Below are 12,867 nucleotides of genomic sequence, written 5' to 3' on the forward strand. Positions count from 1 at the left end.
CTGAATGAACCAGTTTAACTCAGCTGATCTCTTCATATCTGATAACAACTATCCCGGAAATCGGAGAGAACAAAGCGCGCCATTAATCGATGAGCTCAGTCAGAGCGTACCATTCTGCTAGTTCGCCTGTACCTTCAACGCCCATGTTGAAAAAAGCGATTGTTGGGCGAACACAAATGTATTTACTCGCTGCCGTATTCGAACTTCAAGATATTCACAAGAGACGACACGTACTAGATCCATTCTAGATACGCTATAGTTTAGATTTCAACTAGTTCTCTTTTGCAGCGCAATTCGAGCAACCAATGTCACTTTTACGCTAGATAGAGTTAGATGGTTATTAGATGTGAATTGGATCTCTAAGCCATATCTTGTGGAAATCGTTCAAGAGTATCTCCAGAATCGCGCAAATGTCAAATTTGACAGGTTAGATCTTAAACATATCGTTATCGTTTCTTGGCGATGTCTAAAAGATATCTAACAGATGTCTACTTTAAAAGCCGAATCGGGCCCTCGACCTTGATATCTTACGTTTAGAAACCATCCCCTAGAATTACCACCGAGGTAGAAAAATCTGAGTAGTCTCAAAGCAGCACTCAATACAAATCTCCGTTTTACGCCCCAGTAAACCGGTAGGTTTCCGTTCATTCTCTTACATGTGTTTACGCTACAAGTCCCGAGCCACTCGCGCGGAGCTATATTCTTTGACGTCACTTCACGAATATCGGTGTTTATTCCAATTCCCATATTTTCAGTGAACAGTTTTACGGATTGCGCAGCGAGACACGTTAAGGGTTATTTTATTGTTGATGTTTATCCGGATGCTCAAGCATTATATAAGTTAGGACACTTCATCTACATACTCGTACTTTAAAATTATTAAAAAGATGGTACCACTTGACCTAGTTGGCGACTGGTTTTCTGTTCGTAGGCGTTTTTCGCTACAAAGTGGAAAAAATCTGTTATCGGCTCTACAAACGTAGCGCGTAGCTCGCGATGCCAGTGAATGCAATCAAATGCACACCGCTCGACCAAAATGTTTCGTTTCGACCGCCTACAAAACCGGAATTTTACAAGTCACGAGTCTTATGGATTGTCGCCGTAGGTTTCGATTTCTTTTCTAAGTGACACTCGTAATTTAATTCTCGGTAAGGCTAACATCTTGCAATGGAATAAGGATCTTTAGTTCACGCGGTGCAACGGAAATTATAAGCAGAATCCGTCGGCCGCAGCTACCATCTCACGTGCATGCGGATATTAGTGCCCTTTACACGCAAACGATACAAAGATCGTACAAAGGTTTCGAATAACTCAATGGTTCAATGGAATAACCTGCGACCTCCGGATTTTTTAATTTGAATTGTTTTAGACTGTTATTAATTATTATTATTATTTGTAGAATTTTCTGATGTGTTGTTTTAATCTGTATAACGTCATCAATTTTAATTATGTGTTATTTATGATGTATATTTTTGACATGTTTTAAATATACTTTTTTCTGTTTAAATTGGTCTGACACTGTGTATCCACTACTGCATGGACTCTTCTTTATTTGTAATAAAGATATTGAGTATTGAAAGTCACAGGCCATTATTTCATTCTTCATTAACTGCTGTCCTATCATCATCTTCCTCGCATTTTCCCGGCATTTTGCCACGGCTCATGGGAGCCTGGGGTCCGCTTGGAAACTAATCCCAGGAATTGGCGTGGGCACTAGTTTTTACGAAAGCGACTGCCATCTGACCTTCCAACCTAGAGGGTAAACTAGGCCCTTATTGGGATTAGTCCGGTTTCCTCACGATATTTTCCTTCACCGAAAAGCGACTGGTAAATATGAAATGATATTTCGTACATAAGTTCCGAAAACTCTTTGGTACGAGCCGGGGTTTGAACCCCGCTAACCCCGTTAACTGCTGTCCTGTATTAAGTTAATTAACAGGTAAGGAAACTTTTGTTTTATTTTTATATTATACCTATATTACGTTAATCCAACACAAAGCAGGAGTCCTCTTTCACCTGATTAATAACATACGTCTCGTCCAGCACATTCAACTGCCGATACGACACAGTCTCCTTCAAATGATTCGTCAACACTCTACCACCAATATCTATCCTAATTATACCTTCTTTAAACTTCTTCCCTTTGATATAAGGAACTATATATGTAAAACTATAACCAGAGTCTACAATAACTGTACAGTCATTATTACGTTAATTACGTACAATGGAAAGAACATTGGAAAACATTAAAAGTATCTATAAAGTAAATTAATTGGTTTCTAACTATCATTAAAATAAAACTACTTAAAAATTAAACACACAATAGAAAAAAAAACCTCTGAAAGGTCCCCCAAGTCTGTGCCCTGCGGAAGGGTACCCGTGAGGCTGGCTACATTACCCCAAGTGAAGTATTAAAAACAAAAATAGATTTTGACTACAATAATAAAAATTTTAAGAAAAAAAAACCGACTTCTATGCGGCCCGGTGAAAGATTATTGACATTTTAGATGGTGCGCTATGTAGAAAAGGAAGCATTTCGTGTCTGTAAGGCTCGCAGTTCTAACTTAACCTAACCCACTTTTGTTCGGTTCTGTGAGGATAGCAGTTCAAACCTAACCTAACCCACTTAACGGCGCATGCGGTGCGGTGTACGGGGATTTGAGCGGGAGGGGTTTGGCCTCATCATACTTTATACCTACATTTTATGGTAGGTAATCATAGTGGTTTATTTAGTTTAGGTATCATAGTGGTTTTCCTGGTCAAGGTCCGGGTCTGTGTCCGAGTCCGGGTCCGAGTCCGGGTCTAGTCCAGGTCCGAGTCCGAATCCGAGTCCAGGTCCGGGTCCGGGTCCGAACCGGATCTGGGTACGAGTCCGGATCTGGATCCGAGTCCGGGTCCCAGTCCAAGTCAAAGTCGAAATTCGAAATCACCAAACATGTACTCTGCGTCGTTGAAGAGTTCTGTTCTGATCATCATCAGCAGTTCCAGTTCATCAAATGCGATAGTTTTTAATGTTAATGCTTTATTTTATGATGAAAATACAGAAAATTCTATACGTGTGCCTTTAAGATTTGAGGAGTTCCCTCGATTTCTCATGGATCCCATCTTCAGAACTTGAGCTTGACATAAATATGGCTTAAAAACCTAAATTGCTTAACAAACATAACGAAAAGAAAAAATCGCCAAACGCGAGCTATGCGTCGTTAAAGAGTTTCGTTCTGGTCATCATCAGCAGTACACTTCCTCAAATGTTACTTTTTAAATGTATATGCTTGATTTGTTGATTAAAACACAACAATCACTATATGTATGCCTTTAAGATTTGAGGAGTTCCCTCGATTCCTTATGGATCTCATCTTCAGAACTCGAGCTTGACAGAAATGTGGCTTAAAAACTAAACTTGCTTAACAAACATAACGAAGAGGACAAATCGCCAAACGTGAACTATGGGTCGTTGAAGAGTTCTGTTCTGATCATCATCAGCAGTTCCACTTCATCAAATGCGACAGTTTTTAATAAAAATGCTTGATTTTCTGATGAAAATACAAAAATCTCTATACGCACACCTTTAAGATTTGAGGAGTTCCCTCGATTCCTCATGGATCCCATCATCAGAACTCGAGCTTGACAAAAATGTGGCTTAAAAACTTAACTTGCTTATCAAACATAACGAAGAGGACAAATCGCCAAACATGAACTATGCGTCGTTGAAGAGTTCTGTTCTGATCATCATCAGCAGTTCCACTTCATCAAATGTCACGTTTCTGAATGTATATGCTTGATTTGTTGATAAAAACACAAAAATCACTATATGTATGCCTTTAAGATTTGAGGAGTTCCCTCGATTCCTCATGGATCCCATCATCAGAACTGGGTTTTGACAAAAACGGGACCAATCTGTATGCATATACTTACAATCAAAAAAAAAATTTTCAAAATCGGTCCAGCAATGACGGAGATATGGAGTAACAAACATAAAAAAAAATAAAAAAATAAATAAAATAAATAAAAATAAAAAAAAAACATACAACCGAATTGATAACCTCCTCCTTTTAGATTTGGAAGTCGGTTAAAAATCATTAACACTCAATAAAGCTTACTTTTAGAAGTGGAATAATTGCGCTAGCTAGAGGGTTGGTGGTGCAGAGGAAATTACATGCAGCGCTCACCGGGCCGCGACCGTCATCTCAGGTGCTCGCGGAAATTAATTCCCGTTACACACCGGGCGATAATGGAGCGTTTCACGCTCGCTGCTTGCACACCAGAGTGACCATCTGAAGCGTGAAGTATTAGGAGTTGCCGTTCGTGTAAATGCTCTAAATAAAATAATAAACCGACCGACCCTGTCTAGTGCTGTTCAGCATGTATGTTTTAGGTACATGCTTCTACATGTTACTTGTTAAAGAAAACTATTCCCTTTTTGTGTATTTTTAAAAGTATATAAAGTCACCCGATTTAAAGTTATGTTTAATTTTAACAGTCGAGTGTTCTAAAATTCTGTAGTACCTAGGTAATTAATATAAAATCTGTAGGCACAGCTCACAATTGTATTGTAATTTGTAGCTTATAAAATACGAAAGGTGACCTATTGTAATTTAAATATTGGGTTGATTACTATTGTTCGTAGTTGTATATAAATAGAGGTCGAAAATGTGGGATCATTAGTATTTCTTAGAATAACAAGCACCGCGGTCGTCAAACTCACGGATTATACGGCTCGTGCCTACTGGTTTGTTAAACTATAATATTTAAAATTTAGAATTATTTATATGCCGTCAAAATCTCAATTTTTAATTTATTTAGGACGAGTCTCTCTTTTTTGCGCGTAATTTTAACAAAAGGTAACAATATCATCAGAAACATTTCAAACCTTTTTTAAATTTTCTTCGGCTATACACCACTATCGTGTTTATTTAATAAAAAATATGTTTAAGTACTAAAAAAATAATTTAGCTAGTATACCTTAAGATACCGTAAAATAAGTTTAATGAACCACGGGTTTAAAACGGTTTACCTGTGCTATTTATCTTAAAAGTAGAAAAATTAAATGATTATTTCCTACATTTGTTATATTTATATCTGCAGACATGCCGCCCCAAGTAGACCCAATTCCCAGCGGGGTCGTGTTCGAGTCCGACACGCAGACCGCTGACTTGGGCTTGGACAAAGATGTCTCCGTTCTAAAGAAGGCGACGCCGAAAAAGCACGAGTATGTGTGGGGCAACATCGTTTGGTTCCTGTATCTACACATCGCGTCCCTGTACGGATTGTATCTGGTGTTCACGTCTGCGAAATGGCAGACCAATGTCTTCGGTATGTTTTATGATTATTTGTGGGGCGCCCCAGATTTTAACTTGTATTTAAACCTTCCGCGAATAAATACAATAAGCTCTAAGATTTTTGGACTGAGGCCGTAGGTACTCACATTTTCGTTATTTGTGATATAACCGGCCACAGAGTGCCAAGGACACAATAGTTCACCAAACTTTACTTAGCTGCAATGGGTATCTATTTTTGCTGCAGCATTCGCAGTCCACCTAATGTGCGCCATCGGCATCGGTGCTGGATCCCATCGCCTTTGGACTCACCGCTGCTTCAAAGCTAAAACCCCTCTCCGGATCGTTCTGATGCTGTGGCAGACTATGGGATTCCAGGTAAGATCCAGGCAGAATTGAAAAAAATGAAAATGAAAATATGTATTTATTTCAGACACCAGGTATCCATAATTACTGAGAATTTAATGTTCATTACTTTAATCATTACATAAAAGCACTCTTACATATAGGCATTGGGTGTATTGTTCCAATCCTACAGTCATGTTGTCCTATCGTTGAACTCAAGCCTCCTCGCTCTGCAACCTATCTTACACTCTTATTTTACATAATGAGCAACGTTACACGTTTTACACGATCAGCAAAATATACTAATTACCTACACAGTAAAACAGCATTCTGCTGTGTCATTTTTAAGGGTGTTTTTTAAGGACGTTTGAAAATATTTTTATCGTTCGATAGGACTGCATCTTCGAATGGGCGCGCGACCACCGCACGCACCACAAGTACGCGGACACGGACGCGGACCCGCACAACGCCGAACGCGGCCTCTTCTTCTCCCACATGGGCTGGCTCTGCGTCAAGAAGAGCCCGGAGGTGATCGAGGGCGGCAAGCGCATCGACATTAGTGACCTTTACGCGGATCCTGTCGTCATGTGGCAGAAAAGGTAAGCTAATTTTGTTTTTCCTCCTCCTTGCTTCATTCTCCTCAGTGGTGAGGGTCGTGACCTCCTACGTGGAGCACATGATTCCGAATCGCAGCTTTCCAGCCCATCCGATCCCTTGCGACTTCTAAGGCATCATGGACCTTGGTAATACAATGAACTTTCTATACCTACATTGGTAAGATTACCTATTCATACATTACTATTTTCGTTTCATTACACTGTTTGTTCCCAGACATTACATGAAGCTGATGCCTCTCCTCTGCTTCGTGCTGCCCACAGTCATTCCCGTGTACTGCTGGAACGAGACGTGGCTGAACGCCTTCCTGATCCCCACCATACTGCGATACACCTGCGGCATCAACGTCGTGTGGAGCGTCAACAGCTTCGCTCACGTCTTCGGCTACAGGCCTTATGACAAGTCAGTTTTGGTCATTCTCAAAAAATATGATTTGTTAGCCGTTCGTCTGGCTCGCATTTGGTCCAGATCGCTGTTTGTCCAGTTCGCGTTTGGTCCAATACGCATTTTGTCCTAAAATCCGCACCAAAAGCGAATTGACTTAGTAGCAGTTGGTCCCAATCGGAGTTCGCCATATACGCGTTTTGACACACTCGCTGCTCGCCCCAAATGCGGTTCGTCCTATACGCAAATAACCCTTTTTCGTCTTTCTTTGACTAATTGGACGTTTAAATATTGTATTAGCCTTTGTTTTACAAGGCCTACAATAAGAAAATATACGAATGGTAACCACTCTCCCCTGCCTACTCGTCTAGATACGAGTAGGCAGGTGAGTTATTGCACGGTTTGAGATGTTAAAATCAGATAATATACCTACAATCCAGGTTTTCAAGTATCCTATGTCTCAATTCAAATCTTTATCGATCTGTACGCCAAGTTGTGTAAATCAATACATATATATATATATATATATATATATATATACATACATACGTAAATATATATATATATATATTTATTTAAGTATTAATATATATTAATTTACTCTCATACTTATTTAAGTACAGTCGAGTACTACAGTATGTACTTATACACTTTATTGATCAAGTATGTGTCATATATAGCGATACGGTCAGTCGTGTACTTTTGGTCGATAGATTGTATTAGTAGATATTTTAGAACTGGAATGTAGCTAAAACACATTGTTGTCTGTTTGACGATGTCATTAATATTACGTTATATAACGTCCAATTAGTCAAAGAAAGACGAAAAAGGGTTATTTGCGTATAGGACGAACCGCATTTGGGGCGAGCAGCGAGTGTGTCAAAACGCGTATATGGCGAACTCCGATTGGGACCAACTGCTACTAAGTCAATTCGCTTTTGGTCCGGATTTTAGGACAAATTGCGTATTGGACCAAACGCGAAATGGACAAACAGCGACCTGGACCAAATGCGAGCCAGACGAACGGCTAACAAATCTCCTATAATACTTACCACAAAATATTATATGACTTAAGTATAACCACATCTCACAAAAACCGAAAACCGAGTTACAATTAGGTACTTATTTCACGAAATGAGCATAATAATGATGTTCGGTAGAAAACTTACCTACGTAAATTATGTTGACATTAGAAATCTATCTATATATATAAATGCAAGTGTCCTGACTGACTGACTGACTGACTGACTGATTCATCAACGCAGAGCCGAAACTACAAAAGCTAGAAAGTTGAAATTTGCACACTAGGTTGCATTTATAAAGTGTACAAGAGATAAGAAGCGATTTTGAAAAATTCAACCCCTAAGGGGGTTAAAAAGGGGATGAAAGGTTGTATGGGGTACAAGTTTTATTTTAAGCTAGGAATTTGAAACTTTGTAAAAATATATTATATTAAAAAACAAGAAAACTAATTTCAGCGTTTTTGAAAATTCATCCCCCAAGGTGGTGAAAAAGGGGTTGAAAGTTTGTATGGAGATCAAATATTTTTGTGAGTGTGGGACTTGAAACTTTGTATATGGGGATATTATTATAAGACAAGAAAAGTAATTTCAGCGTTTTTGAAAATTCATCCCCTAACATGGTTAAAAAGGGGTTGAAAGATTGAATCCATTACAAATGCTTTGAAACTTCTTAGAAAGGCATAATAGCCGATTACAAAATAAAGTAATTGCGACGTTTTTGGAAATTCAACCCCTAAGGGAGTTAAAAAGGGGATGAAAGTTCGTCTTGGGGTGCAAATTTCATTTTAAGCTAAGAACTTGAAACTTTGCAAATAGATATTAAATTTAAATACAAGAAAACTAATTTCAGCGTTTTTGAAAATTCATCCCCTAAGGTGGTGAAAAAAGGGTTGAAAGTTTGTATGGATATCAAACATTTTTTCGAGCGCGGGACTTGAATCTTTGTATTTGGGGATATTATTAAAAGACAGGAAAAGTAATTTCAGCGTTTTGTAAAATTCATCCCCTAACAGGGTTAAAAAGAGGTTGAAAGTTTGTATGTGGTACTTGAAAGTTCGTAAAAAGATATAATATTAAAATACAAGAAAACTAATTTCTGCGTTTTTGAAAATTCACCCCGTAAGGTGGTAAAAAAGGGGTTGAAAGTTTGTATGGATATCAAACATTTTTTCGAACGCGGGACTTGAATCTTTGTATTTGGGGATATTATTAAAAGACAGGAAAAGTAATTTCAGCGTTTTGTAAAATTCATCCCCTAACAGGGTTAAAAAGGGGTTGAAAGTTTGAATCCATAACAAATGCTTTGAAACTTCTTAGAAAGGCATAATACCCGACTACAAAATAAAGTAATTGCAACGTTTTTGGAAATTCACCCCTAAGGGATTTAAAAAGGGGATGAAAGTTCGTCTTGGGGTGCAAATTTTATTTTAAGGTAGGAACTTGAAAATTTGCAAAAAGATATTAAATTTATACACAAGAATACTAATTTCAGCGTTTTTGAAAATTCATCCCCTAAGGTGACGAGAAAGGGGTTGAAAGTTTGTATGGATATCAAAAATTTTTTTGAGCGCGGGACTTGAATCTTTGTGTTTGGGGATATTATTAGAAGACAATACAAGTAATTTCAGCGTTTTGTAAAATTCATCCCCTAACAGGTTTAAAAAGGGGTTGAAAGTTTGTACAGGGTACAAATTTTATTTTAAGCTAGGAACTTGAAACTTCATAAAAAGGTATTATTTTAAAATGGAAAAAAAATAATTTCAGCGTTTTGAAAATTTATATCTCAAGGTGGTGAAAAAGGGGTTGAAAGTTTGTATGGAGATCAAACATTTTTGTGAGAACGGGCTTGAATCTTTGTACACAGGCATATTATTAGAATACAAGAAAAGTAATTTCAGCGTTTTTTTAAAATTCATCCCCTAAAATGGTTTAAAAGGGGTTGAAAGTTTATATAGGGCTCAAATTTTATTTACTTCAAACTTCGTAAATAGGTAGTTAGGTAAATAGAGGACATGAAAATCTTCTAAGGGGTTTGAGAGAAACAATTTTATTTAGTTAGGGGATAGAAACTTCGTAGGTTGTGAAACACAAGTCTCATGCGTTGTATAATATTAATAATTAACAAATGATTAACCGTCCTACTGCATAATGTTCTAAGCTAATGTAGAATATATAACCACCAATATACAAATCCACGCGTACGAAGTCGCGGGCAACAGCTAGTTCAATTATATTACTATACCATTCCACAAAAACAAAAGAAAGTGATACATTAACATCTAATTTAGACATTATACACAATGACTAAATTGGATGTTAATGTATGCTAATTTGCCAAAGTCCTATAAACTGAAGTACATTTCAACTGTTTCAATTACTGCATATAATTCAATACAATTACTTACACTAACTACTTAATTAATCCGGCATACAACTGAATATTAATCGAGCTGACACACAACGATGATAATTGTCATTAGTTTAAATATTAGTTTATGTTATGAGTTATGACTACTAATATTATTTGTTTACCATAGTTATTTGGTTTTCCATATTTATCGTGATCATTATGTGGGATCAAATATTGCTATTTCTGACGTGAAACGACTATTCGTTATGCCTATGCCTATGCCTAGCTATCTAAATTGGTCGCAAAGGGAAATAGGAAACACGACTCAAAACTGAGACACAGCAGACCTCATCTCATCAGACCGCACTTTAGACTCCTTTTTAAAGGAATAGTTAAAAGTAGCTAGATCCCGAGTACTATATTATTTACTGTGTGATCCCGGTTTCTCCTGAAGACTTTTAAATTCAGTAATATTTTGCTCGGCGTTAGAACCCAACGGGCTCGTAAATTGTCAATTACTTACCCGCCTAAACATAAGAGTATTAAGAACTTACCTTTACAGTACATATGGTGCTACTTTCCCTCACTAGTGCGGGAATAAGCACTTTCCGTGCCTATGTCGAAAATTTAAAGGGCCATATGTACTGTATAACGTACGATACACGTGGGAATAGGTAATTCGCAACTAGTGTCGATTTAAAACGCTAGTGATTTTAATGTATCGCCACTAGTTTCGAATTTCCTCTTTTCCGCACTTCGTAATCGTATCTTCTATAACTTTTCCAGATCACTGAACCCTCGTGAAAACCTAGCCGTGTGGATGGTGTGCGTTGAAGGCTTCCACAACTACCACCACACCTTCCCGTGGGACTACCGCGCGACGGAGCTGCCTCTCTACAACATGCTCACTCCCACCATCGTGTTCATTGAGGCTATGGCTAAGGCATGTTCAGTTTTATAATACATACACTTCAACTCGAGCCTTGATATGGGAATGGGTGTTACTTCTAGCTGATTAGGTACTTTCGGGGCCGCGATTGCTGTGGGGGTGGGAGCTCATACCTATTAGGGGAAGTCCGGGCATAGTGAACACCTTTACCTTTGACTTGACATATCAGAAAAATTTAACGAGGAAGAAATGAAAAAAGTATCAATAATAAGTCTTTATTTAATAATCTTTTAATTTAAAACAACACTAGCCTCTAATGTTTAATAGTTGCTGCAATTTTGAACAAAACGTAAAAAAAGATATTTTATTCGCTTTGCCCAGGGTGCCGGGCAAAGTGAAACAGCCCCCCGGGCAAAGCAAATATTACTCATAAAATCTTAGTGAACTTAATAACTAAGTGAAAATTAATCAACATAAGATCATTTCAATAATATTAATTAGAAAAAGCTGTCACAAGTAACTTTTGATATATTTTCACTGATTTCATAAGCATAAGTCTTCACGGCATTTCTGAAGACATTTTAACACAGCGAATCCACGTTCTGATAGCCATTTCCATGACGTCTGTTAGCCAGGAGCATTATAGATCTTTTTTTGATATTTATATACCATCTGTAATAAAATATTATCATAAAAAAAAACTACCTAATAAATTCAAAGTGAACACGCTATCCGCTTTGCCCGATCCACTTTGCCCGTTCAGTCAGTTAAAGAAATTAAGAATTAAAAAAAAATTACCGTTGGATTGTTTTAAAAGAAATGCGTTGTAAAAGGAAGATACTTTAATAAGCAATAGAAGCATCTTGAATTAAAATTCGAGATAATTACTGTGACAAAATAACATACAATGTACTTACCTTTCAAAATCGAATATTTTGCACTAAAAACACATTTTGACTCGTCACCGACGACGCTCACAGCGACCGCTCCCTGTGACGCTTGCCGCTCATAGAGCGAAGGATCCTGAACATCATATAGGCGCGTGGTGCGACAAAGTCGAATAGTTTAGGATTGGGAGCCCGAAATCGCTTTGCCTGGGGTGTTCGCTTTACCCGGACTTCCCCTATATAGCGCGTGACGCGTGAATGTCTAGGATACAATTTAAATTATTCAGTGCCGTTTTTCTCAAACATGCGCAGAATGATTGATGCTTAGGTATAATGGATTCCAAAAACTTCTAATTGGCAAACACGAGTAATACAAAATGTAACTCTCCTTCATTGTTATTAGCATAAAACCAGACTAATTTGTGATCTGTACAAAATGTTATTCTGTAGAGCTTGTGAATTCCTTGCAATGCGTTTTACATAATCGGAGAGTTCTATGTAACTTTTCAGATTGGACAAGCGTACGACTTGAAGAGCGTAACCCCTGAGATAGTAAAGCAGCGATCGCAACGTACCGGAGACGGCAGTCACCATCTCTGGGGCTGGGACGACCCCGAATTCACGGAAAAGCTGAAGGAAAAGTTGGGCGCCGTCGGCAACACGGAGAGAGGAGAGAAAGTCAAATGTGGTTAAAAATCATAACGACTGGGACATTAATTCCAAAGTGCCAATAATTTATTTCTGAACAAGTATTTTTTCCGACTTATGGTTTTCTGACAACCGTATTTGGCAGATTTTTTCTTGTATTTCTAACATAACCTACTAAAAAAAAAGTATGGCAGTTTTATCTAATGGAGCTAAATTTTTGTATATTTTACGTTAGCGGTATTTGAAATCTCGGTATATAAATAACCTTATACTCAAGGTTTTTAATTCATTTTGGACTTTGGAATGAAGTGCCCCAATATTTTGCGACTCCAACTTGGCGTTCAAATTATGAAACAAATAGGTACCTATGGTATTAGTTAGCAAAACTTTTTTCCAATTCTATTTGATCTCATGAATCATCATACATATAATATTATACTTGTAACATTTA

At 37.7% G+C, this 12,867-nt stretch overlaps 1 protein-coding gene across 1 annotated transcript; it reads left to right on the forward strand.

The window, feature by feature from the left end:
• Positions 1–4,657: 4,657 nt before the first annotated feature.
• Positions 4,658–12,501, forward strand: LOC134652607 (acyl-CoA Delta-9 desaturase-like). The gene is made up of 7 exons (XM_063507769.1): positions 4,658–4,729; positions 5,086–5,313; positions 5,524–5,654; positions 6,015–6,220; positions 6,453–6,638; positions 10,779–10,935; positions 12,279–12,501. The coding sequence occupies exons 2-7, from the start codon at positions 5,088–5,090 to the stop codon at positions 12,459–12,461; spliced, it is 1,089 nt and encodes a 362-aa protein (XP_063363839.1). The 5' UTR covers positions 4,658–4,729; positions 5,086–5,087; the 3' UTR covers positions 12,462–12,501.
• Positions 12,502–12,867: the final 366 nt, after the last annotated feature.

The sequence above is a fragment of the Cydia amplana genome, chromosome 12 (assembly GCF_948474715.1).
Source record: "Cydia amplana chromosome 12, ilCydAmpl1.1, whole genome shotgun sequence".
In the NCBI taxonomy this organism is placed as follows: Eukaryota; Metazoa; Arthropoda; class Insecta; order Lepidoptera; family Tortricidae; genus Cydia; species Cydia amplana.

Coding starts and splice junctions, on each gene's coding strand:
- LOC134652607 (XM_063507769.1), top strand. CDS start 5,088: ATGCCGCCCCAAGTAGACCCAATTCCCAGCGGGGTCGTGTTCGAGTCC. Junction 5,655..6,014: donor GGCAGACTATGGGATTCCAG/GTAAGATCCAGG, acceptor ATCGTTCGATAG/GACTGCATCTTCGAATGGGC. Junction 6,639..10,778: donor GGCTACAGGCCTTATGACAA/GTCAGTTTTGGT, acceptor TAACTTTTCCAG/ATCACTGAACCCTCGTGAAA.